Raw genomic sequence first — 27,652 nt, 5'->3', positions numbered from 1 at the left:
TTAGAGCAACAATTCCAAAATATTGCAGGAGGAATAGAAGAACGTATGCACCACCACATAAGACTCTTACAGCTATGGAATCTGCAGCGCTACGCAGACTCGAGATAAATACATAAACAAACTTACACAGGCTACATGTATTCTACCCCACAGCATACAGATGTATATGCCCGTGGTGAGGAACCACTCCAACTCTGTTCCACAGCACGTGGGAGTGCACATTACACAATGAAGAACATCACAACATGAACAATACAAAGTAAAAATGGAAGGCACTGCTGTCCAGCTCGGCCCTTGGATCAGCTTAGGTTGGTCCAAAAGGCAGAGAGGATGGCAAGCGTCAGCAGGGCCCTGGACTAGGGGCCCCGACCATTTGCGAAGCCCTACCTTCAGGGGCAACACAATTTCTATCTGTGTAAATATAGTTTATTCTCTGTCTCTTTGTTCTAGTTTATATCCCACAACATTTACTATCAATACTCGTTCTGAAACTGTATTCCGTGCAGTAAATCCTTATTCGTGCCTGTGTGTGCTACACGAATAAAATTTGGAGCCTCTTGAGCCGCTAGCGACCAAAGTGGTGACGTAGAAATGCCACGTGACCGCACTAAGCCATTCACGCACGGGCAATGGTTGGAGAGCGCTGGGAAGCGGAGGACGGTGGCAAAATGTACAAAAAAAAATGGTGCTACCTTGAAACTTTTTATCTGTATATAAGCACCCTAGGTCTGCAGAGACGCGAGAGAGAGAGAGCAAATGTTAAATGAAAGGTAGGGAGGTTAACCAGGACTGAGCCCGGTTGGCTATACCTACACTGGGGAAAGGGAAACGGGGACGGAAAGATTAAAGAAAGAACAGAAAGTCCACCGGGGATATCGTTCATTCACTCAGTCCGGATAACAGACGCTGACTCAATCCTGTATCTTTCAAATATCGCAGCAGCGCTTTTGTTGCCTTTTGTAGCTGCGATATGCTAGGCCATGGTCCCAAGATCTTGTTCAAGGTGAACGGTTTTCTATCTAACTGGTTGAGAGCTGTGCAGAGATCTTGTCTTTCATTTTCAAATGATGGGCAGTAGCACAGTAGACGGTCTATAGTTTCTTCGACACCACAGGCATTGCACTCGGCGCTATCAGCCATTCCAATCAAAAACGTATATGCATTCGTGACATCTGCATCTGGACATCAGCGGTCACTCGCCTGCAGGTTCGCGCAAGGCTACAGCAAGCAGCAACACAGGCATCTGACTATTTTCAGACACAAGGCCTTACCATCTCAACAGAAAAATGTGTGTTAGTCGCTTTTACGCGAAAAGCGATGTCTGGTTATCCAGTATACATCAATGGCCAGCCTATCTGCTACAAGAAAAATCATCGGTTTTTGGGCGTCATTGTTGACCGGGACCTCTCTTGGAGCCCTCAGGTCGCCCACTTGAAGAAGAGGCTCACATCTATTGTTCACATCTTCAAGTTCATCGCCGGCAAAACATGGGGATCGTCAGTGGGCTCCATGCTACAGTTATATCGAACACTTTTTATCAGATTTCTACGCTATATTTCTCCCGTGCTTGCTAAAACATGCAAGTCTAATCTTCGAGAACTTCAGAGCGTGCCAGCACAGGCACTACGTGTTTGCCTAGGCCTTCCGCGGAGCGCCTCAACAGCAGGAACCATTATAATGGCTCAAGACCATCCGATCACGACTTACGTCAGCACCGACTCGCTTAGGGCCCATGTTCGTCATATTTCACGGATTCAATCAAGCTTTCTTGCCTGTCTGCCAGAACGACGACCACAGGCATCCTTCTCCAACGACGTCAGTAAGCATCGTGCCTTCCTACCATCGGGGTTCACACCATCAGCACGTTCAACCTCAGCTTTGTGGTGTTTAAAACAACCTCAAGTGCGTCTTACGGTTCCAGGGATAAGAAAGAAGACCGGCCTGCCTACCTTGGACTTGAAGCAAGCAGCTCTGGATTGTTTGCACACTTTCTACTTTGACCGAGTCCACATATATACGGATGGCCCTTCCACCCAGACCAGCTCCACCGGGGCAGTGGTTATACCATCATGATCACTAATCATCCGATACAAGATTTCTCACTTGACAACATCGACCGGTTCGGAGCTTGTTGCCCTCCGAGGTGCCGTTAATCATATTAACAACCAACCGGCTAATCGGTGCAGAGACGCGAGGGATGTGCAGTGCATTTGGCTGCAAAAACGAGGAAGCCAACTGGACGTACGCTCATTTCAACCCTCTCACCACTTTTTTATCTGACATTCATTTGCATCCCGACTTCAACATGACCACCAGTGCCTGCCGTAATTTTTTTTTTCAAGCATTGCGACGCCGGTAAAGGAAAAGGACAAGAGAACCAACCTGGACAGGCGCGTCTTTTTACTTTCGCTAAAAAACATGCACCGAGTATCTAAGCTAGGTAGTTTATCGAGAATGCAGACTACTCGCCCGTCGGCCCATAAAGCAGTGAAGGCACTTTTGTGTTTCTTAAAGACGACGGGCTTGTGCGACCATTTGTGACTACCAATGCAATTTCTGTAAGGCCACACACGTCATCGAACTCACTGCAATTTCCTTCCCTCCTCTCTCTCCCTGTTATCTTTGTTTTCCCCTTTCCCATTCCCCCTGTGTAGGGTAGCCAACCGGACGTGATTCTGGTTAACCTCCCTGCCTTCTTATTATCTCTTTCCCCCCCAGACTACTCGCGCTCTTTGCAAACTGCGCACTGGTTAGGCACAAGAATCTGATGTGTCAAGGCGCCCGAGCTCTTTTTTACATAGCCTTCAAATAAACAATAAATACTAGGGTTTAACGGGCCAAAAACCACGATTTAATTATGAGGCACGCCATAGTGGGACTGATTTTGACCACCTGGGGTTCTTTAACGTGCACGCAATTCACGGTACAAGGGTGCTTTTGCATTTAACCCCCATGGAAATGCGGCCGCCACGACCGGGATTCGATCCCGCGCCCTTGGGCTTATTAGCACAACGCCATAGCCCCTACGCCTCCACGGCGGGTTGTACTTAGTCTTTAGAAACTTCTTTTTTAAAAGATCATGGTAACAGAAAAGATCATGGTAATATAATATATAGTCATGGTAAGCGGGAAGGGTTTTTCTTTAGCCTATTGTTGTTGCTTTTACTGTATTTTTGCGCATTAGAACAGAACAGTATGTGGCCCCTCCCCCTGTTTGGGATAGGGGCAACAATTTCCTTAGCAACAATTTTGTATAGCGGGCTGTTCAGTAACGTTCTTTTTTTTTTTGCAATCTCGTATCTAGCGAAAAGAGAGCGATTGACCTTATGGGGTCTGATCCCCAGAGCCCCACTATAACCTACGGAGGTTGTTGTAGTGGGAGGCTCCAGACTAATTGATCAGCTTCGCTTGATTAACATACTCTTATAAGTAAAGAAGAGTTATGCAATCCTGTCTCTACGAGCTGCAATGCAGTAACTAAAGTTGGAAATAAAACATGCATCTAGTTGCTCAATAGTAGTCAAAAGCGAGCTCAATCTACATTTTCGAGTCACTCTAGCTACCTAATAATAATATTAAAGAAAGAACATCAATTTCTGTCAGCTGTTTACCGTAACTTCTACCCGGAGCATGTGTAGAAGCGTCTGCACAAGAGAATCTGACGGGACGAAAACCTCATTCTCGAGTTTTAAGGACCCAGAATGTATCAAACAAGATTGCGCGTATACTCCAACGTGTAATCATCAGATATAAGCTGCGGTCAGTGACACACTTTGGCTTTTTACTTGTTTTCCCGGAAGGTTCTTGCGATCTGCCCTTTTCACCATTTAAAACAAGATTCCATGTTCGTAGCTGTAGGCTTTGTTCCATTAAGTTTTTCAGTGTATTGCAGTCTGTTGCCAAAGTGGTATTGTTTTTTTTTCATCTATGTATTATTACCTACCATGTCGGGCCCTAGCCTAAAAAAGCGGACACAGCTTTTTCCCATGTTTTTAACGCTCCTCCGCCTCCAGCGAAACATCGTCGTCATAAAAAAAAAATGCTTATAGAAGGGCAAGAGACGTCAGTGGCCTAGGCCGGCAAAATGAACACGCCACCAACCATGCAGTTCCATGACGCGACCACCCGCCGCTACGCAGGAAACGCTCGAAGAAAAGCCCATAGAAGCACAAAAAGATCGTCTGTGTCCTAGACATAAATTCAAAGCAGCATTCGAATGCGAGAATGGGGATCAGCGGAGGGGTAGAAATTGAAAGAATTCTTCGGAGAAGGAACGGCATGGAAGAGAGGGCGGGGATACATCAGCGACAACGCGGTCCCGTATAAATAGGACACGCGAGGAGACAGTGAACACAAAGGAAATCAAGGCACGAGAGCAAGCGGATGGGGACGCCAAACAGAGGAATAAATGCCGACTCGAACAAAATCGCTCGCATCCTCCATGAACATACAGCTTTTGCAGCGTCCTCAGCCCCCACCCTTCTCCTCACTCGCCAGCCATTTCGCCGAGCTCATTCTTAGCTGCATTTTGCCTGAATTGTGCGTGATGTCCGAGCCAGAAGGGACCCTTGCTTCGCTGCTACCCATGCCCTTCGCGCTCTCCCGTTCTGAAGTGTACAGCTTCTACGTACAGCCGTCCCAGAACGTTCGTGTCCGGGTTAGGCGAGGCCCGTCTTGCGTCTGTTTTCCCCAGCCGCAGAGAGAACCGCCGAGGAAGGAGGAGGGACTTTCCCGCATCCCTTCCCTCTGCGACGGGTCACCCTTTTGCTTCCCTACTCGACACGCCCTCCTCCCGGAAAGAGAGCCGTGTAGGGCGCGACACCACAGAACGGCGAGGGTTAGAGCAATGAATTGAGGGAATACTTAAGCGAGGAGGTGATCTCTTGCGTGGGAGAAGGGAAGGCGAAACTGCGCACAGTCCGCCCAGTGTCTCTCGAGTACAAAGAGCTGAGAAGCGGTCGCGACTGAAACCAACGGTTGGTGAGACCACTTAGGAGAGAAGAGATTGCGGCGAAGCTTTCTTTGCAGAGGGCAAGAAAAACAGGAAGCTATACGCAAGCGACATGGAAAGCGGGCCGTCTTTTTTGCCAGGAAGCCCGCCTCGGGACGGATTTCCAATCGGCGCGCATGCGAAGGAGAAAAGAAAGAAACACGGGAGGACCCGAGAGGATGTCGAAAGAGGAGCACCGGGAGCGAAGGGAAAGGGTAGAAGCGGGTGGGCAAGGGAAGTGGCGGAAGGGATGCTCTAATCTCTCCCCCCTTCTGAAAGACTGACGGAGAAGCAAGACGGAAAAAGGAGAGAGAGAGAAAGAAATTGAAGGGACCTCGATGCGAGGAGGAAGAGTAGCTGATGCGCAGTTCGGAACTGGCGCGGGACGCTTTCTGGAAGCGGCTGGGGAACGGGCGCCGCCGGCGAGCGAGCGAGCGAGCGTCGACGCCGGGAACGGGACGGGACGCGGCCCCGAAAATCTGCGAGAGAAACGCGCTCCTCCGAAGCAGTGGCGGGAGAGAGGGAGAGCGAAAGAACCGGAGGAGCGCCCGGGCGAGCAAGCGGGTGCGAGCGCGCCAGCGGCGGGCGCACTTCTCCGCAGCCGGACAAACGACGACGCGCGCAGCGCACCAGCATGGCGAGACGTCCCGCGTCGCGGCCACTGCTATCGATCGTGCTGTGCCCGCTGCTCGCAACTCGTCGTCCCAAGGGACAGGCCATGCCCACCGCCCTGTGCTGGTGGTGGATCCTGTGGTGCCTGGCGATGGCCGGCGTCACCAGCGCGGCGACCGACACCACCGGCGACGGTGGTCGCCACCCTCGGAGTCCTTCGTCATCGGACGAGGAGCAGCCGACGACGCCGAGGGCCAAGCTGCTCGTGATTCTGGTGCAGGGCGTCAGGGCCGACTACATCGACCACGCCGTGCATCAGGGATTCGCGCGAATGGCCCAGGCGGGCATCCGCGCCGAGTACGTGCTGCCGGTGTTCCCGTCCAGCCCGTACCCAAACGCGTACAGCATTGCCACAGGTACGTGTACACTAATGGCCGGACGTGACGCAGGATATTCGGCGTAGCTTCGATACCCGTCAGTATATGCGAACGATTGCCTACTGACACCGAGCTTCCTTGTGTTTCGCAAGGAGTTTCTTTTTTTTTTCAGCGTGCCACCACACTTGCGAAATTTCCTCGTTCGGTTTCTTCATTCCTAGTGGTGAAAGCCCTCTGCCTCATCAGCCTCACTAATAGGCCAAGAATGTCAAGAAAGAAGCATGCATTTATATTCCACAGTTTAACCAGTAAAACGCGGAACCGCCTGTAGCCAGTGACGAGGGACTCGAGTCGCTACAACTATTTACCAGTACCAGCGCTTTTATACTATAAAAGCATAATTGTTCAAACTTTGGACCACTTTGGGTGTCCATTCAAGACTCGCATTAAGAACCGTCATTCGAAAGTGTCGCTTAGGACAACCGTTCTTCCGTGCTCTGGAAGACAAATAAAAACAATGTGGATGCACTGCTTGCCGTTCGGAGAGTTTTGCATCAGGGTGGCAGGCGACGGAAACTCGAAATAGAAAGCGAATCCACGTCGGGTTCTTCCTCGTACCATACGTGTCGTTAGTTCGCTGATGTTACACAAAACATCTTGGACTCAGTGTCCAATTCGATACAGTCAATGTGAAAAGCGGAAATGGCGGTTCATTCGTCATTCCGAGACAATGACATTTACACAAGCGATGTCTGTGAGGATTTTCCAGTTGCCCGTCATAGGTCAACACCTATGAAAACGCGCCACCTCGGAACAGGCGGTTGTAGCTTGCGATTGAAAAACAGCAAGAAATGTGACATCAGATTTGTCAATGACGATGTTGACAAGAATTATTTAGCATTCAGCGTATTTCGTCGGTTGCTGTTTCAAATGCGAGAAGTGTTAAATCGATACGAACAAAACCAGACAAACATATTTGTAGGTGATGTAAGGCGGTGAGGCCTGACGACACTGAAATCGCTGCGACATCACATATCCGTTAAAGCCAGTTAGTACTTCAGCCCTTAGCTGCGACATAGAGCACAGAAACTACCTATAACATGCTGAACTGAAGTGAGCTCAATACGAATCAGAGTGTGTAACACAGTCAGAGAGAAGAAGTGCGACAAGACAATGAGTTATCTTTAAAAAGGCGTGCCAGCAAATTATGATTTTCCTATTTTTCCTGAATGCTGAATTCTAGGTCAATGGCTTGCACATCAGTGTCTTCGAAGACGATGTATGTGCGTTACATTGTTATCGAAGCCTAAAGAAGTGACTGAGTAGAGATACCATTGCTCAGCGGAATGTGGTTTGAAATGTCATCCTTCTAGTTGTACAGTTCGTTAAGCCTCTCAATACTGTGGACATTATTTGTACACCATTGCGCGGTTGGTAGTATGGCCCTTTGTGTTTCTTTATAATTCTTTCTACACTTGCTCTGCGGTATGTGGGTTGAAATGGCATCCTTCTTGTTGTGCAGTCCGTTAAGCCTCTCAGTACTGCGGACATTGTTAGTACACTTTTGCACTGTTGGTACTAGGACCCTTTGTCTTTCTTTGTAACGCTTCTACACGTGTCCCATCCCCCCTGAAGCGCTGTCTATGCTCAACCACCTCCATGTCACGCGCCTATGCACAAGGCTCCAATGGGTTCGCCTAATATTTACCGCACGCATTTACGTAGCAGTACATGTTGCTTCTGCGTACCTGCTTTAACTGTTTTAAGAATTATATTTTGCCTCAAAATATTTCCAAGAACGTCGTTAGAGAGTTATAACATAGGGGCCCCAAAATAGCGTGGAAGGCACTGCGCATGCGCGAGACGCAAACTGCGTTTGGGTTTTGCGTTGGGCACGCTGCTTCACTGATTTAGCGGCAGCCCCAAAAGTTGCCCCAAAAGATTTGCGTAAACAAACATGGCCGGCACCCATCGAAGCGACGGCTCTAACCTAGCGCCAAACTGGCTTCGATTCGTGGTAACGCGTGAAGTTCGCAAGCTAGGAGAAGTGACTTCGGTTATCGTTTTCTCTCACCTAGCGCGTGTTATGAAGGTTGATTCATTAGACGCCGCTGATTCCGAATTCGATTGTGGATTTTATGACTCGTAGGCCTAACACCGCTTAGCTTGGCTGGTGAAGGCACGTAAAGTTGATTACTCAAAACTAAGGGCAACTAATTCTTTGCTGCTTACAGAATAACCTCTAAATAACCTCTAAATACCCTCTAAATAATTGTAATACATGAAAGTAAATATCATAAAATGGTGTATTTCATTCAATTATTTCTAATAGCTTTTCTTTGACGCCGTAGTGGCGCGGTCAGCGGGCCCCAGCGGGCCCCAACTCCTGCGGGCCCCAACGCTAACACCCGCAAAGCTCTTTTGGGCGCCAAACTATTGGGGCCCCTATTCTAAAACTCTCTAATGTCTTTCGTCGAAAATTTTATGTGCATTCCTTTCCAACATATCTTAACTTGTACTTTTACATTCATTCGCAATATATATAGCAGAAGTACAATAGATGTTTACAACTGTTTTTATTGATCCATACAAAAAAATTAGGACAACGAAGGGCGCTTAGCAAGATCATGTTTAATAAGGAAACAAATGGCATATAGCAAACAGTTGCTGACGGTAGATAATTTAAGCATTACCATATCGTTCAATGGCTTATATTGCTCGATTTGCGTTACTATAGATTAACCATCTGCCCAGGCCGACATCATTTGTAAATAGAAAGTATGTGACCTGATGGTCCCCGAGTGGGCCTAGCCAGGTGACGTTGAGTTTACTCGCGTCTATTGCGGACCGAATAAAGTTGTTGCCTTCGCTCACTCACTCACTGTGCGATCGATTCACAAAATAAACTAATAGCATTACTAAACTACTAGTGACAAGCATTACGGCTCATATTTAAAGTAGTAAGTTGAAGGAAATCATCATGAAAGTATAGTTCCGTGCTTATACATTTCAAAAATGGCCACGTGGAGCAACTGCCATCAAATTATTTGTCAAATTCTGTTCTATATCCAGGCGAAACCGTGGCTCGCGGTGCAGACCCCTTGTGGCGTCGCGGAGGGGCGCAAAATAATGATTCGCCAGATACCGCGCAATTAAGCGGTCAGTCATGGTGGCCCTGCTGCTGAAGTTACAGCACGTGACCTTCAGTGACCGGTCCCTACTGTGTGTGATCTGTACTGTGTTCTACCTCATTCTTTAGATTTGTCCTGTTGCTCTTCCTTACCTCTCTCCTCCCTTCCTTCGTATCTTCCATTTCTGTGTTGCTGTCGCCTCCCTTCAGAAGAGTAGGCAGGCGTTGTGCCCCTTCCGGTGGCAGTTGCCAGCCTGCTCCTCGCTTTCCCTTTCTTGTTAATTGTGTATATGTGTTCGCAACAAATAATAATAATAATAATAATAATAATAATAATAATAATAATAATAATAATAATAATAATAATAATAATAATAATAATATTAATAATAATCGTGGGCTGCAGAAAGCGCCAATCAGAATCAGCTCGTGGAAAGGCGGAAGCGCAACGGCAGCTTTGTTTTACGCCATCCTTCCCACGTCACAGAGAGGTATACATGCACCGCTAGCCGCACTTCGCTGTGTCGCATGCGCGATGAGGTAAATTGAACGAATAAGTTGACGCCAGTTATTTCGGTCTACAAAGTCATTTTTAAATGTAGAAGCACGGAAAAATACTTTCACGAAGGCTTCCTACAACTTTACAGATAGGCATGTGCTGTAAAGTTCGCCACCAAAAGGTCAATTATTATAATTAGTTTAGTCATACGATCAACTGCATTCGTTTTTCTTGCTACTGATGTCCGCCTGGGCACACCATTCACCTGCAGTAACGCAATTTGAGTACTCTTTGCGGGCATTAAAAAAGAAGTGTTCGACATAAAAAAGAACAATATTGTAAACACCCGCTTTGGCGAAGGTTAGATCAATGTATGCTTATGTTGCACGTTACAGCCGTAACTTAGATGTAATGGTCTGCTTTTGTTTGTGAATGTCAGACTCTTTTCCTAAAGTTAATTGCTGTCTACCACACGCCACTACACAAAACACAGAAAACAACATTGTTTAATAACTCGGTGGTCAAAACATGGCTTGAAAAACGTACCGCACAATGTTTACTATTCATAATGAGAGCACCAAGTCTAGGAAGCACATGTGACAGACGGTGTTGAATTCTTTTGCATAGTCAATGAACATGGCGTCCATATGGCCCCGACTGTTTATTGCGAAAGTGATGTCGTGAGAAAATTCAATCAATGGAGTCACAGTGGAATAGCCAGCCCGAAAGCCATGTTGGAACTTTTAATGAAAGTTATTTTCGATTAAGTACTGTATCAGGTACTTATGAATGATGAGCTTAAGTAATTTGCAGCTGGTTAACCACAACGAGGTCGGCCTGTAGTTTAAAACCACTTTTCTGCTGCCAAATTTTAATATAGGAATGGCGTTAGCACTTTCCCAGACATGGGGAACGGTCGATGAATCAATTGATGCTTAAAATATTTATTGGTCCGGTATCTGGCATTCAATTTCGTGTAGATGACGGGTCGTTTTCAGCCTCATCACTCGAGGCGGCACCTTCTGGCGTTGCTCTTGAACAGAGAGCACAGAAATACGGCCTCTGAGATCGCACCATGAGATTACGCATAAAACTATTGTTGTAATAAAGGTTTTGTGTTGCTTAGCTGCTGGCGCAAAGGTGTCAACGCCAACACAATTATGAATGTATAGTGCCTGATTTCTTTGACTACGACGAGAGCAGCTTGCAACACAAAAACATTTGTGGTAAATAAAATATGTAGAAGTGCATATCTCTGGTATCTCACAAACTGTGATACTAACAGAGACTAAAAAAGCGAGGAAGAGACTTTACGTCCATCTATACGGTGCAACCAAGTCCTACCAAGAACCGTCGCTCTTGAATTATTATTATAATTTATGTGCTGAAGCTGCATCTTGACTCAAGGGAAAAGGCGTAGAGGAGTGTTCAAGGTAAGATATACGCTGCTTTAACGTCCTCGGTCATCATTGTGCCCGTTCGGTTCAGAAACATTAACTGTGCATTCGGAAGTTCAAAGCATACACAAGTTTAAGCAGCCGAGAAATGACAAAGACAAGTGCTGACTTACAACTGATGTTAATCCATATATTATGGGATAACAACGGGCTGCTTTATTTTACTATACAGATTTTTTATAAAAGTAAGAAAAGCTAGAGCGCAACGCAAGTGGCATTCTCGCATATCAGCCGTCAGGCAAGCCAAACGCACTTTGCCCGCCATTATTGAAACTGGGAAGAATAATTAACGCGTTACAATTTACCAGTTGCCACTGCAGCTTAAAGGAAGATGTTTAATGTGACAAACTTGGAGGTAGTGAAATACAAATCTTGACATTCCTCATCACGCTGATCGAATGCCAAGAACAGCCAAATATCAAAACCTAGTCCGCTATATAGGAGCACCAGAAAGACAGACCCCGCGCTTACGTCAGATGGAAATGCCCCGTGACGAAGTGCGTGACGAAGTTTGAATGACGGCTAGGCACGACAGATAGTGAGACGGCATTGTCCTGCTTACCATACAGAATGGCAGGTAACCTAACCAGTACACGAGCGAGCCGGTTAGCATAGGCGCGCGATGTCTGGTGTGACAGGCACAATGAGCGAAACAAAGGGGTGGGAAAGGCAGGCGGGTTAACCGGAAAACATCCTGGTTTGCTACCCGTTTTACTGGAGGTAGGGTATAAGGAAAATGAAAGGCGGAAAGAATAGGCACAGTGGCACGCTTCTACATTATGCATACCTTTGTTGTGAGGTCATCGTGCTATAGTATACCCAAACATGGTCGCCACGATGACGTCAGTGCACCACATCAGCCCCCAGCACATTGCATTGCTTCTTGACGGTGGCTGCTTTTCACTGGATTATCACTGTGATCAAATTGTAACTCTGTGCAAGACGCGCCTTTTCTGTTATCGTGCTCTTATGTATCTTGTTTACGCAGCTTTCTGTACGTGTTAGTACCCCAAGATGGTGGCCACAATGACGTCAATGAAAACTATGTATGGACAAAGGGCTGCGATCGTTGCCCTAGGGATCTCTTAGTACACATGGTAAATGGTTGTAGCGGCCGTGGGAATTACCGGCAGCTCCAGGCTAGCCGCGCGATTGCACTCACCCCCAGTGAAGAGCATACATTCACGGATGAACAATAATATGCTCCACAATTGAACGCAACATCCATTTAATGGTCGAGCTAACATTAGGAAATCGTTCTTCCGTCCAGGCGGTGGCTGATACGACGTTTACAACATGCCCGGTTATTGATAAAACATTAGTCTGTGCACGGTCTCATCAAACACTAGCAACAATCGGCGCTGGTATACTAATTAGACATTCCCTTTAAGGGCAGACCCTTCCGCGTACGCTTCGCCTTTTGTCGTAAGACAAAGATACGCATAGTGGACCCCCCGCCGGATTCCTTCATTACTTCCCGCCGAATGCGATATCTTTCAATCTGCGAACGAAGCAGGCGGGACCCCCCGCGAGGGGAATCGGCGTCCACCCATACTTCCTGCGTATAGTTCTCGCGATGCGACATCCCCCCCCCCCCCAACCTCGCTTCTTTTCCCCTTTCTCGCTAAGCGTCGCTCCTTGTCTTACGGCCGCGAGCGTTATTAACGAGTGCGTCGCCGTTCGTCCCAACCTTCGGGGTTTTGAAGAGATTTCTTTCCCTGTTCTTTGCTTTACATTCATCTTCTGTCTTTGTCGCAGCCTGCCGCTCGCTCTTTCGGCCTTTCGATTTGAGCTGAGCTGAAAATAATTGGGAGCCTTCGACGCGTGAGTGCACCAGCGGAACCTGAACTTGGTGATTGGCGAATGAATAGAAACGTGCCGCGCTGTAGCGCAGCTCGGCCTTGGCGCATTGCGTGGCCGTTCTCCTTTTTTTGGGCATGGCTTTATTCCGCCCGCATAGCTTTAATCGAAGCACTTGCTTAGGGGGGTATCAATATTGATGGACTCACCGTCCAGTCTTGCGAGGGAGAGAAATGCCAAAAAAAGAAAAAAAAGAGAGAGAAGACGATGGAGACAGAGAAATTGCTGCACGTTGAGTTGGCTTGAAACAAAGGGACGAAGAGGAACTACTGACGTTGCCGGGTTTTTTTGAGGCACGCTCTTCCAGGCGTGCCACACTGGAAGCGAGTCCGTAATTGGTTTCTGACGTAGGCTAAAAGTTACGGCTATTGTTGCACCGCCACAGACGTGACGTCAGGCGGTACAAATTGTTCTCTATGCCCAATGGTTTCTTTCACCAGGTCATTGTAAGATTGCATTATCAGTACCTGTCATCTTATCCCTTACCCTGTGCTCCTGCTAACCGGTGCAGAGTACCCAGCATCAAGTATACTTGCCTACTTGACTCGTTAAGGCGCCTAAGGAACCTGAGAGTTTAAAGTGTTTTTTTTTTTCACGAAAAACGTAATTACTAACAGGGACGAAGTAACCGCTAAAATACTGACGACGCACCGCAAAAGTGCAAAGCGCGCCGCTGCCGCTGAATTTATTTCTGCTTCGCCGGTTCGAGTAATGACTTCTACTCTCAATTAGGATATCCATTTCATTCCATTTTTAAGTATTGTAGGACGCACGTTACGACGGAATAATGACGTCGTTGGTTCCACCTTTAAGCAGGTATTTTGTTTTTCTTTTTGTACTTGAGGGAAAGGCCAACAAAGGATGGCTAGTGTCTATAGAAGAGATAAGAACGTAAATAAGAGCACAGGTAAGAGAGATTGTGAAGGACATTGAAGCAGTCTCAAGATGTTTGTTCAGCCTTTCATTTTGTCGTGGCCTCTAAACACAGCACGCATCACCTCCTCTCGTGGAATGGCAGATCTTCGTCCCGTAATCAGGTTGGTCTTGTTACAAGTCTGAATATAAGCTATTCGCAGCATAGAAGAAAAACTGATGCGGGGAGCTATTTGCCAGCAACGCAAGCTAGCCAAACCGGCACGAATTGCTCTAAACGTGTTCTACGAATCCGCGCGTTAGGTTTACTAGAAGTTCGTTCATTGAACAAATTCTGCTAAACGGAGATGTGTCCACAGCATCCTCTATATAACAGAACCGTTCCAATAAACTTCTCTAAGTTTTCTTTCTAACCCTTTTTTCTTTTCTTTCCATTTTTTTTTAGCGTTTAACACCTTAAAACAGTTGTTGCTATGCTACTGCGCTCCGTTAACGACTTAACTTTTTTTTGCCTAATAAAGCTGGAGAAGAAGATAAAATCTCGCATTGATATTTTTCGAAGCACTTCCTATTGACTCAACAGACTTATCTGACGTTTGTGTCTTGTGAAATATGGAGACGACTGTAAGCGTTAGTCGCATTTTGTAAATGCTGAATGCAAAACAATTCATGTACTCAGACTTTGGCAAACCTTAAGATCCCCAAGTGTTCAGAACTGTGCCAAGCCATTTAGTGTGGCATATAACGTAAGTGTCGAATGGCCTTCAGTCCTCAAACTTCGTCACTCAGGTTACATAGTCTTAACAATTCCAATAAATAAACAAACGTTTGATACATTCATAGCGGGAATCTAACTATGAAGTCATATATTCTACATGCGTGGTGATAGTTTTTATGTCTGATGAATTTAAAAAAAAATCACCTATTGCAAATAACCTAATTCTAATCCTTGTGGTCGCTTTTTCAGAGAGGTGTATATTATGCACGAGAAATCGAAACGCATATCCAAATAACTAAACTATGACTAATTAAAATTAACTAGGTGACGGCACATTTTGCAATTTACGAATTATAGCAGGCGAGCTTGCAAGGCGTATCCAATAGGTACGAATTTCCAGAATGACACCAATTTGGAGACGAGCCGTAAAAATGCAATATCGTTTCACTTAAATGAAAAAACAAAAAAGTACGAAAAAAAAAAGCTTTCTATGCATTGAAGCACACAACTAACTGTAATGCCCATGTATATCTTGGGAAATGCCACATCGTGGAAAATGATATTGCGTAATGTGTCTTCCTGGAGGTTCATTCCACATGGATAAGTCTCGCAAACTCAACGTCTACAATTCGTAAATTGGAATATCAGTCGTATAGTAAATAATTAGAAAGTTAATTAGAGAAATCTCGTTAATTATTTGAACGTGTGTTTCGATTTATCGTGCTAGTAATGTTTGCCTATTCGAATAATCTAGCTGAAGGAGAATAATTATGCCATCTGCAACAGGCGATTTTAAAAAAAATCTGGGAAAACTTAAAAATTATCACTCCGTATATGAAGTTAAATAGTCTACATGCGTGGTGATAGTTTTTATGACTGATGAATTTTTTTTTTAATCGCCTATTGCAAATAAGTTAATTCTAATGCACGAGAAATCGAAGCGTATATCCAATAACTAAACTATGACTAATTAACGTTAATTTGGTGACGGCACATTTTGCATTTACGAATTATAGTGGGCGAGTTTGCATCTGGCGGCTTCTCAAACCAGCAGCCATACAAACCTAGCTAGACTCAAGTTAAAAATTGCACTCCTATTACGGCAAAAGTGTGATTTGCCAGCCGTATAGTACCAAGAAACGGCCGCTCTTCTTTTTCTAAGAAGTTACCGTGCCCTTCCCCCTGCCCCATTTTCCTATCCGCCCTGAATGAAAGCGCCTCTGAGCTGAAAGCATCTGGACGGGATTCCAGAAGAAAGAAGCCCCTTTGTGAGACACACTGAACAGCTGGAGCAACAAGGGATGAGAGAGTCCCCAGAGTGCGCATGCGTGATGGAGAAGCTGCAGGAAATGAACGCGGCACGCGTGGTATTCGGTATACGAACACGCGACGTCGAGCCCCTGACTGCACGCGTGTTGTAGTGGCACTCTGCCACAAGCGTGTCTATCTTCACATCGCCGATCTGCGCGATCGCCGCAACCGCAGTGTGGCTCCTATTTTGAAAGCCGTTTCTTTCTTCCGCCACGAATCTGTTTGTGTTTGCCGCAGGAAATGACATTACGCTATTCTATACCGCGAGGCTTACACCTTTGATTGTGGAAACTGTTTCATCTGGTACAACTCGCAGTATGCGACAATTGTAGTAGGTATTCTTACTTTAGACGGAACTAAAATTTGAAAAAAAGATTTATGTTTGCTTTTTTTTACAATATTGTTCTTTTTTATGTCGAACACTTCTTTTTTAATGCCCGCAAAGAGTACTCAAATTGCGTTACTGCAGGTGAATGGTGTGCCCAGGCGGACATCAGTAGCAAGAAAAACGAATGCAGTTGATCGTATGACTAAACTAATTATAATAATTGACCTTTTGGTGGCGAACTTTACAGCACATGCCTATCTGTAAAGTTGTAGGAAGCCTTCGTGAAAGTATTTTTCCGTGCTTCTACATTTAAAAATGACTCTGTAGACCGAAATAACTGGCGTCAACTTATTCGTTCAATTTACCTCATCGTGCATGCGACACAGCGAAGTGCGGCTAGCGGTGCATGTATACCTCTCTGTGACGTGGGAAGGATGGCGTAAAACGAAGCTGCCGTTGCGCTTCCGTCTTTCCACGAGCTGATTCTGATTGGCACTTTCTGCAGCCCACGATTATTATTATTATTATTATTATTATTATTATTATTATTATTATTATTATTATTATTATTATTATTATTTGTTGCGAACACATATACACAATTAACAAGAAAGGGAAAGCGAGGAGCAGGCTGGCAACTGCCACCGGAAGGGGCACAACGCCTGCCTACTCTTCTGAAGGGAGGTGAAGGGAGATTAGATAGATAGATAGATAGATAGATAGATAGATAGATAGATAGATAGATAGATAGATAGATAGATAGATAGATAGATAGATAGATAGATAGATAGATAGATAGATAGATAGATAGATAGATAGATAGATAGATAGATAGATAGATAGATAGATAGATAGATAGATAGATAGATAGATAGATAGATAGATAGATAGATAGATAGATAGATAGATAGATAGATAGATAGATAGATAGATAGATAGATAGATAGATAGATAGATAGATCGTAGCACTACGGCAGGAATGTATACTTAAGCACACTGCGGCGTTAGGGAAGTGTACAAAAAACGCGCGAAGGATCAAAGAGGAGCAAGAAGTCGTCTCACGGGAGATGAACCCACGCGAGTGCCATTGATAGAGGCCAGAATGAGTGCACCGGGATGGCAGAAAGCCGAGCGGCAACTGAAGCCCGCGCCAGAGCTCTCGCCTGAAAGCAAGACGGAACGGCTTTCCACGGCCCTTGTACGGAGTGGCGGCGCCCTGCAACCAAAAAGGGCTCGCCCACGCGCACTCACTGAAAGGCTTCTCACCCCAGAAGCGAGCGCACTGCGCGAAGGAGCTAGCCGGCGTGAGGCCAACAGCCGCGAGCGACCGAAGAATTGCAAAGCGCGCGGCAGAGACGACTTGGGGTATAGCACCCCTCATGAACTGCTCTTCCTGCATTCGCTATGAGGCGGCACAAATTGGTATGCTGATGAGAGAGAGAGGGGACGCGCAAGGAACTTCCTGGGCGTCGCCCCTCCCCCGCACCTTCCGCCTGATACGGCGTCGAACTCGTTCAACCGGGCAAGTGCGGGCGAGATTGCGCGCGCACATCGCTGCTGTCAAGCCGGTGATGCGGAACTGAACATTTCCTAATTCTCGTGTCGCTTTCTTGCCGCCATTCCCTTTCCTCTCTCTATGCCTCACTATTACGTCTCTACTGATTCTCCGATGCTCCCCTTCTTTTATGCGATGGCCGCGGTGTCAGGGTCCTCGCAGCGAAGTCTGCCAACCTTTAACCTTTCGCTGACGTCCCGCCGTCGCGACGTGTTTTGGCTCCGCTGTTCTGGAAATGTGCGCTATTGTAGCGCGTACACGCATCGTGCGTCCGCTCTGTAGTGACGGTGACTGCCTCGTGGCTGCAATGTTGCACAAAAAAGGGAGGAGAAAAAGAAAAAGAGAAAGGAAAACAACGAACACGGTGCGATTCTGGCTCGTGTGCTTGGGAGGTCTAAGCTGTATGAATTAAGCCGCGGCCTCGCCAGCGGTTCGGCAGTGGCGTTGCGTTGTTGGCACGTCCTTAATTGCCGCTCGGCTTGTATGCGCACGCATGCGTGACGCTCCATGGCGCTCAATGGCGCTCAGGCGAGCGCGTGCGTGAGTGCGTCCTTGGGTATACGCGCGGTGTACGTCGTGCGAACACGTGCGCATGCGCGTCCGTTTGAAATGGCGCGTAAGCGAAAGATGCGAAAACGACGCGAACACGCACACCTACACATCTGAGAGACTCGCAATAAATGACCGCGCACACATGAGTGTTTACACAGCGCAGCGGAAAGCGATAAATGAGCACGCGCTCAAGAGTGTGTCCAAGCAGCGCTGTAGTAATGAAGAGGGGGAACTGTCGGTAACGACTTCCGTTCGTCGCATACGCAAATATATAGGAGGATGGGTGGATGGAATAAAGTAAAATGAACCCGACGGTTTCTTTCAATTATTATTGTCACGTTATTAATTAGCTGGAAATGGATAGAAACGGTTAGGTGATGCTTAATGACGCCGACTGTTCCGAAAGCTCAGTTAAGGAAGTGCAACTGTAAGAAAATGAAACGCCAGAAGGGAGGAAAAACGCCAGTTACAAAAGGTCTGCACGACGCGACACACTTATAGGCGAAGGATCACGTTTACCCGAAATGTCAATTGCGTTTTTCGGCGACGTATCAGTAAGTAAAAGCTTGTGTTTTCTTAACTCAGCATGAAGAGTGATGAGCGCTGTTTGTTGGCAAATGTTCGTTGACACACATTGTCGTAAACGATGCCGCAAGACTGGGATGGGATTTCATCAGACATACCTAAACAAGTGGTGATAAGTGTTCGTAGTTAGTGGTGAGGTATCTACAGACAGGATCACACATATGCTTGAAGTTTATCGGTATTACAAACATGAAAATACGCAGTAGCCTTTAGGAATGAACCACACAGACGTTCCAATCTTTATAATTACCTTCACCTGAAATTTACGAAACGTGATGTCCAATCATGCTTTAGTCCTCATACTCTAAATCGTATTTGCTATGAAACTTCAGATCACCACAATTTCTGAACATAATGATATTCCTGTACGCGTGTTCTTTTCTTATCCTTTATTATACAGCGAAGCTGTTAGTCTCTCTGTGGACGGCATTTTTAGTGTGATCGTCCGTGGGCGAAAGTGTAGGCCGATCCCGGAGGTAGTGCAATACCGGGCCGACCCGTGGCGGTGAGGAAGCAGGTTTCAAGGACTCAGCAAAGTGAAGCGAAAGGCGCATACATTCTTCGGAATCACGCATACAACATACAGCATTCGTTTCAATAAAGAATAAGCACAAAATAATAATACGAACCACATAATTGACGATAAGGCTCCTTATAACAACGCGAAGCATGGTGCACTCCCCGCATACGTTTCCCGGTAAAAAATACTGTTGCGAATGCTGCCGTGGCGACGGCTGCTTGCGACGAGGGGAGTGACGTCACTAGTCTCTCGTATGTAAAAGAACTAGCCTAGCAACTGATTTCATTGCTGTTGCAGCACCGCTATGGGTAGGCGACTCATACTTAGGCCTCCCGAGGAGCAGCGTGAATACGAGGAGCGGCAAAGGAAAAAAGAAAAGGCAATATGACCAAGGCGGCGTGCCGTCAAAATTACCATTACTCCCATTATTACAATTACACTAAATTACCATTACTATTATTACTCCTAAAGCAATCAAGCCTTACATACCCCCCTCAGAAGTTGTAGTGGTGTTCTTCAACAGCTTCGCTGGACATTCACTTTCGCAGGGCCGGAATGGCGAGTCAATTTTTTCTTTAACGCCATAAGAACCTTGAAACTGAACACCTTACTGTGAAGTCTCTAAAAATTAATGTGACCTTTCGTTCTCGTTTTTACGTTACCAACGCCACCCGCACTTCCGCCTACCGCACTTCCGCCTTTGCCTGAATCACTCGGCGAGCCAAGAGGTGCCGGCCTTTGCGTCGGATTTCTCTCCACTATTTCCGTGCCCGGATCTCTCCAACTGTTTTTTGCGCCGTTGGTCCACTAGCTACGTGGCACCCAGTGACTCCCGCGGGATAACGTACCACCGCATCGAGCCGCGATCATTCGGTCAACCTCACTTTGGGCCGAGAAAAACGACACTTTGATAACACGGCTCCTATAGAGGCGTGTCCCGTGCAGTCGGGCGCACTTCGCTCTCCCACACCGCGACTACTGCGCACTCTGTAGGGCAGAGAGCACAGCGAGACAGGGCCGAAAGAGCAAACGCAGCGAAGGAGTGCGTCATCGTCTTGACGGCCGTGACAACGCTGCAGCTACGGGCAAAGCGGCAGTCTCGCGCTCGGAGATCGATGGAGATGACCGCTTTGGGACGACGCATTTCCATCATCTTTGTCGATCACCATCCGCAAACGGCACCGAGGGACATGCATCGATGATATTCCGATTCCACTGCTCGTCTGGGTAGTCGCCGCAAATGTCGTTGGTACGGGCGTTTTTCAGGGCCTCGAAGGCGCCCCCTGAGGCAAGAGAAGCAAGTATATACAGAGACCCCGAAGCACCGGCCTCACCCGTGCGCGCCGATGCGAATAGACTGTCTACGTCGTAAAGTGAATAGGCACTTCAACTACATTTATTGACGCATTCGATGAAGGACCCGCGCCGCTGTCACTGAGCGGCCATATATATGGCGCTGGAGTGCTGAGCCCGAGGGCGCGGGTTCGGTTTCCGACCATTGCGAATGGTTTCAGTTGGGGGATTTGGGGAGTTTTCGAGAACCCCAGGTGACCATAATTCATCCGGAGCCTTCCTCTACGTCATTACTCATATTGTGGAAAGGAGGCCACGTGGTTGACAACTGGCGGTGTCGAAGGATGCCAACATTTCCAATATCGCCAAATAAATAATTCCATCGGTGCTGCAGTTTCGGAAAGTTAGGCTCCATAATTATATTCGGTGAAGATAGGCGTGAGCATTGGACTCTTTGAGAACGATTGTCGCTGCTGCTCTTTTATTTCCAGCGATGAGTTATTACGTGCTTTAGTCATTTGACAGTCTATCACGTGACGCATTATGGATTTTTTTTTTCATTTGGTATATTCAGCTCAAGGTCAGTCGGTGCTGTGTCCGTCATCACCCGTTTTTACTTTTGCTTTATCTGTGTTTACGTGAGTCCTGTTGTTGCGCTGTTGTCAAACATAGCTCTAGTTTATTAGCTTGCCTAACCTTTGACTTAGCTGTTGTGCGTTTGTACCCTTTTCCTTTGAATATGATGTTGAGTTAAACGTCTTGCACCAACTTGTTTGAAATCTCCAACGAGGCCCGCCGCGTGCATCAAATTGGATGGTGAACCTGTGCAGCCTTGACATGTACTTTGCCTAATCGCCGTAATGTTTGCAGTAATGTACTAGATAGCAAGCTGGGTTATCAGGATCCGTCGTGCATTTATTCGCGCTCATGTGCGTATTGTGCGTTCTTGTCCTCTCATCGTTCTTTCAGACCCTATATATCCTCATCCCGCTATAGTGTATCTCCCTGTTCGGCGTCCGTCTGGTTTGGACCACTCGTGCCTGAATGATGAACGCTCAAGTCGGTTCGTGTGCACTTGCGTGAATGACCTTTCCCTCATCTCCTTCAACACTAATCTTCGTTTCTCGCCTTCCTGCTTTTTCCAAGTGCAGGGTAGCCAACCGGGCTCAGCCTGGTTAACCTCTTTACCTTCTCATTTTTTTTTTACTCCGCTCTTACCTATATACTAACTACTATAGCACGGCGTACCACCCAAAGCGGGCATGATTTTTGTTTCTCTCTTTCGCGATCGCATGCTAAGTTGCAAATCACAGAGAACAGACTACAGTATCAAAATGCATTCATCGCTACAGATGCTTTGGTGTTCCGTTCTGCAATTCTTGGGATTCCCTGCAATCAGTGAATTTTTCTTCCCCATCCGAATTTTGGTAGTTAATTTCTCCATTCATCTATAGAAAAAATTCTCGGCATAGAACATCACTGACTAAGTTTAGAGAAGCGCATTCTACAGTCAGACTATACATGGAACAAAATTTTCTGCATAGTACAAAGTTCTCTACATAAAATTTCTACATGGAAGATCGCTGACTACGTCAAAGAGAATTCGGTGCAGAACAAAATTTTCCATATAAAAATTGCTCCGCGGAACATCTCTGATTGCACGCGACATAAGCATTTCTGCATAGAACATCTCTGATATTACATGAAACAAAATCCTTCTGCATTGAACTTTTAAATGGCGCCATCACAAGCCATCGCAGCAGAGGGCGACGAGGGCACTGTTGGAGTATTTAAGGGCAACTGAATTGGACAAGCGGCTGTAGCCTGAACAGAGGCTTATAGTGCTGCAAGTGCTACTGTGCTGTGCGGTGACAGTATGCGGCGACAGTGACCGACTGTGATTGTATGTCTATGCACCTTTCTTTCTTTATCTCTACTTTGTTATCACTTTACCTCCCCCTCCCCTCTTTCCCCAGCATAGGGTAGCAAACCGCATCTCCCCCTTCTGGTTAACCTCCCTGCCTTACCCCCTTTCTCTATCTCTCTCATTCTCCATTGAACAATTTTCTAGACACAGAAAATTTTACGTGCAACATCACTGGCTCCACTTGGAACAAGATTGTCTACGTGGAACCGCATTCTCTACACGAAACCCTCTGTATGGAACATCACTGAATACGCTTCCACGGCGTTCCTATACAGCTGCGAACGTACGGTGCAGCACGGTTGCAGAGCGCTTGCTTCGCAGGCCGCGACGATGCCGCGCGCGGGACGCAGAAGTTGCCGCGGAACGGCGCGCCGCGATTTCTTTTTACGACGCTGGGGATGCGCCTACTTTTCATTCGTCCCTCGGCGCAGGCGTTCCCTACTGGCACAGAACGAGAAGGACGAGAGAGAAAAAATAATAAAGCTCGCACAACAGTGGTAGTAAAACTGTCAACGGCATAAAAGTAACAACCCACGGGAACAAAAAGAAAGAGGGGGGGGGGGAGTGCAAGGCAGAAAGGATGGAAGCGAGAAGGATTTACTGCAGCAGCGCGGGCAAGAAAAAAGTGGTGCAATTGATTCTCTGGCGCCATGGCCGCAGTGTGTGGCACAGAGGGCGAGCGGCGGGGAGCGGGTCCTTGGTTCGTTGTTGGCCACCACGGGTGGCGCGCTGATTCCGGGTGCCTCCTCAATGGCCTCATTGAGGGCCGCGCGAGCCGTGCCCGGGGCCCGCGCGAACCATGCGTCCGCGTGAAATCGCCGCGCCGCGGCGCTGCGCAGTTTGTGTGCGACACGGAACAGAATGCGCCGGGATCCAAAGCTCCATGATGGCGGCGCGCGTTAACTGGTCAGCAGTCGAGGTAAACAAGAGACCTTCGGAATATTGGGGGGGAAGAAAAAAAAAGGAAGCATGGAAGAAAACGATGAGGGTGGTGTCATCTTATGCGTAGGTAACTGCACAAGTCAGAGATGTTTTGATGAGCACAGAGAGAAGATTAAGTAAAGATGGTGACATTTTAGAGCTGCTATAGGTGGAGTAAAACCTGATTGGCTCAAGCAGGCTATAGGTGACTATTTGTCGACGCCCTGCTTCAGAGGTGATTCCAATTAAAATAGCGATCATCACCATCATCATTATCAGTCTATTTTTACGTCCACTGGTGGACGAAGGCCTTTGACAGTGATTTCAGAACACCCCTGTCTTGCGCCAGTTTGTCGCAAGTTATGCCTGCAAACTTCCTAGTTTCATCACCCCACCTAATTTTCTGCCGTCCATTTCCCTTCCCTTGGCACCCATTTGGCTCTAACTTGTATTGTCTTCTAAACTGAGATGATCATAATGATGATGATGATGACAATGAAGATAGTGGTGGTGGTGGTGATTTGTAATGCCATCCCCTTGAAAACCGGACGGCGACAAATAGTCACCTAACCTGCTTGAGACAATTAAGGGTGCTTTATTTTCTGGACACTCTCAAATACCGCCATACTGTCAAATATGGCAATATCGGCGTTTTGAGCGAATCAGAAGGGTCGTATACGAGCACGTGACCTCATCACAACTGACAAATGGCGAATTCGACAATATAGAGGGAGTTGACGATGTTCAGAATACCGTTCCCTGGTTTTGCTACGTCTATTTCAACAAACCTAGCATTTCGCTTATTGCTAAAGCTCGAAGCCAAAATGCGCCCAATTGAGCTCAAATTTGTCCGAGCCACGCTAGGAGCGTAAAAGCAAAAACATGTCAACAGACAAAAGCGATTGCTCTAGCTTAGAAGTCGTTGACTATTAAAATTAAAGGCAACACGCTCCCATAGCGGACTACACTACCTTGTAGTTAGCTTCTCTGGGACGCACACGAAATCGCCTTCCTCAACAACTGCAGTGTCTGCTGTGGCCCCCGAGATGAATACGTGCGAACACGCCACTGCCCCCAGATGACGAAAGCGTCACGACCACGTCGCGACAGCTTAGATGTTAGCTGGCTAGGCTTTCAAATGCACATTACTGCAGGGGTGTGAGTTTCAATAGCGGTGATAGGCAAATTTTGGCTATCCTTTATTTTATTTTTTTATTATTGATATGATATAAGGAGATGTTGGCGCACAATTTAAGGCACCGGCTACTTCTCATCTCTTGAGTGGCTATCCTTTGGCATTTGAAAAATGGTGAAGCACAGAATGGTGGAGGAAACGGCCTGAGTAGGTGGTGTTTAATGGATGGTGTCTATGACGTGCTTGCGGCTCCGCGGTTGCTTCTGGCACATGCATAGTCTTCGAGATCTGTTTCTATTGTCCAGAGATAGCCGTCGCTTGAGCATGAATTTGGACAGCACATGTATGACGGCGCAACGGAAAAGGCGAATGGACTCAGAGCCCGCACTTTCGACCGCTTATGCACTGTCGCAGTAAAAAAAAAAAAGAGAGAGAGAGAGAAAGAAAAGCTAATTTCTTGGAGTAAGAGTCAAATAAGCACGCTCTTCAAACACCTATTCGAGGAACTGCTTTCAAATTGAGATTTTGTTCAACTGAGCATTACTGTGATTACACGATTTGCATTTTGGTCAAAATTAATCCTGAATCCTTCACTTCGGTATGCCTGATAATCATATCACGCTGTTGGCACGTAAAACGGAAGATTTCTTTTTAAAGTTGACTTTATTTTCACACGAAGAAAACAATTTCGATGGCACTCGAAAAGTGTGAGTCATATGGACGTCTGAAATTATTTTCACACCCCTCGCTGTATGTCATGAAGAAAGGATGACACGCATTATTAGAGTCAACGCAAAACCCCGATGAAAGAATAAGCGTACATTTCAGTGCACATTCGGCTTCTGTGCGCTCGTTAGGGTGCACACGAAGTGTATATCGAGTCTTGTCAAGCGGCGCCTTCATTCGGCTCCTTTTCCTTTACTTGCTTTTTTTTTATAATTTGAAAACGTCATATCGTACCGGAAATAGAATATCCCTGCCGGCAGCGGCTATACCTCTGTTTACCAACGTCACACCTACACATATTGCAGGTTGCGGTGCTTACGCACCTCCTACACTCGGTGCAGAGGGCCATTGCCCCACTCGGTACTTTCCTCGCCACCGCAGGGTTTCCCACAAAACTCAGCAGAGAAAACTCTGGCGCTTGTGGTCTACGGGAGTTGCATGTATCAAGGTTGAGTCAGTATGCGAATGATTGGTATTACACTAATTCGTCCATATTTGGCGGCGAAAATGCATGCTGCTGGCCGAGCGCTGCCGATGAGATAAGGAACGCCCTGCCGCTTCACCGGCGCCAGTCACGATGCAGCCGACCTTGTTCACCGAACGCACGCTTGAGAGCAGCAGCACGATACCACTGCGCAAGCGCTCCGTCACGTGTTTTCTTTTTTTTTCATATTTCGCGGGCTTTCTTTGCAGTCCGGAAAAAAGGACTACGTAAGACGTGCCGTAAAGGAAACAACTTGATCGGTGGGTTCGGAAGGTGCTGTACAAATTTGCGTATCATATTTGGGGTCCTGGAAAGTGGAGAGTTGATCGAAGTTCTCAAAGCTGCAAAAAGAAAAAGAAACATGGGAAAGGAAAAAGAAAAAAGTAAAAAAGAAGAGAAAGAAAGAAAAAGACGGAAGGAGAAAAAGACAGAAAGAAACACATAACGCTGATTGTCAAATTAGGCGATAAACTTACGGAGGCTGAATAAATAAAAGCGCTCACCAGAAATACTTGCGAATTGTACTGATGACGTCGATGACGATGTTTGATGATGAGGACACAAATGATCGTTCCCATGCTTCAGTAAGTAGACGGCACGAAAGGCGACGATGAAGACTACGGTGTGACAACGAGGAAAGGACAACACTGAGAGTCATGCCGGCGCGACGACCGACGGCAGTATGACCGAGACTACGTGACAACCGAATCTTCACATTCTGAAGACGATGGCGAGACAGCGTGGTGTCAGTGTGACGAAAACGTGACGATGATGACATGACAGCGGCTGCGCACCTTGCGCTTCCTACAGTGCTCGTTTTCTTCCACGCACTGCAAGAGTTGGTCTAATATAAACTGCGGTAAGCCGCCAAGACGAAACGGCGTACCTCGACAAAAGACGCGCAGTGGGCTACGGTGGTGAACGCATCCCTTATCCGGCCGGCTAAAGGTGGAGGAACGCGACACAGCTTTGATGGCTAACGCAACGCCACCACTGGTGACGTCGTCACGTGACGGACCTCTCGCGCGACAGCACGTGCGCTTTTGAAGAGTTGGCCGTCGGCGATGAACGCGCCATGCGACTCGGTTGCTCGACACCGCATGCCCTAAGCTGACCTGAGGCAGGCTGGCCACCAACCACGAGAAGTGGCGAAAGAGCCAAAGGAGACATTCGCTTTAAATCTCGTTGGAGGTAGGGACTTGTGCTAGCAATACACAAAATATGTAACCTAGATGGGGCAGAGACAAAAACCAATGCTCGATACTAGTCACACGAGGGTAGGCTGTATATACAAGGATAGCCGAGAACGCAAATGCGTACTACTCACAGTACAGGTCACACTACGACGGCAGTTATCTCAGGAGCTTTGTACCATTTTTCTAAACGGTGATTCTAAACTTTGATCAACATTTGACAGCAACGAAGTACGATTATTCAGCTTATTCACTGCTCATGGCCGTTAATATAACATCCACAGGCGACCAGTTCTACGAGGGATGTTCACATCGAAGAAGTCAACTGAAGCAGTTCAACAAGCAGTTTCGAAAGAGCACCAGTTTCTTGGTACTGAGGCGCTATGCCAAGGTCTAACGTTGCTGCAATGGACCGATCAATCAATTCCCGTTAAGAACTTTCAGAATATTTAGTCTAAAACTATGCTCTTAAGAGCGGCCAACAGCCTTAAGATCTATGTCAATCGTGTAGCCTCCGATGGGTGCAGTAGGAATGTTAAACCGACCGGCATTTCAGGGTGTGAAAACTCAGTACATGGTGTGAGGCGCGAGTGCCACTCCAGGTAG

General features: G+C 46.9%; 1 protein-coding gene across 1 annotated transcript in view; it reads left to right on the top strand.

Annotated features, from left to right (window-relative positions):
* The first annotated feature begins 5,558 nt into the window (after positions 1 to 5,558).
* Positions 5,559 to 27,652, top strand: part of LOC135916444 (glycerophosphocholine choline phosphodiesterase ENPP6-like) — a 66,905-nt gene continuing 44,811 nt past the window's right edge. Inside the window, exon 1 of the mRNA XM_065449803.1 lies at positions 5,559 to 6,018. Coding sequence (XP_065305875.1) covers positions 5,625 to 6,018 — 394 coding nt within the window. The 5' untranslated portion in view covers positions 5,559 to 5,624. The remainder of the gene's footprint in view (positions 6,019 to 27,652) is intronic.

This window comes from Dermacentor albipictus, chromosome 4 (genome assembly GCF_038994185.2).
Source record: "Dermacentor albipictus isolate Rhodes 1998 colony chromosome 4, USDA_Dalb.pri_finalv2, whole genome shotgun sequence".
Lineage (NCBI taxonomy): Eukaryota > Metazoa > Arthropoda > Arachnida > Ixodida > Ixodidae > Dermacentor > Dermacentor albipictus.
Note: the sequence above shows the minus strand (reverse complement) of the source record. Positions and strands in the feature narration are given on the sequence as shown.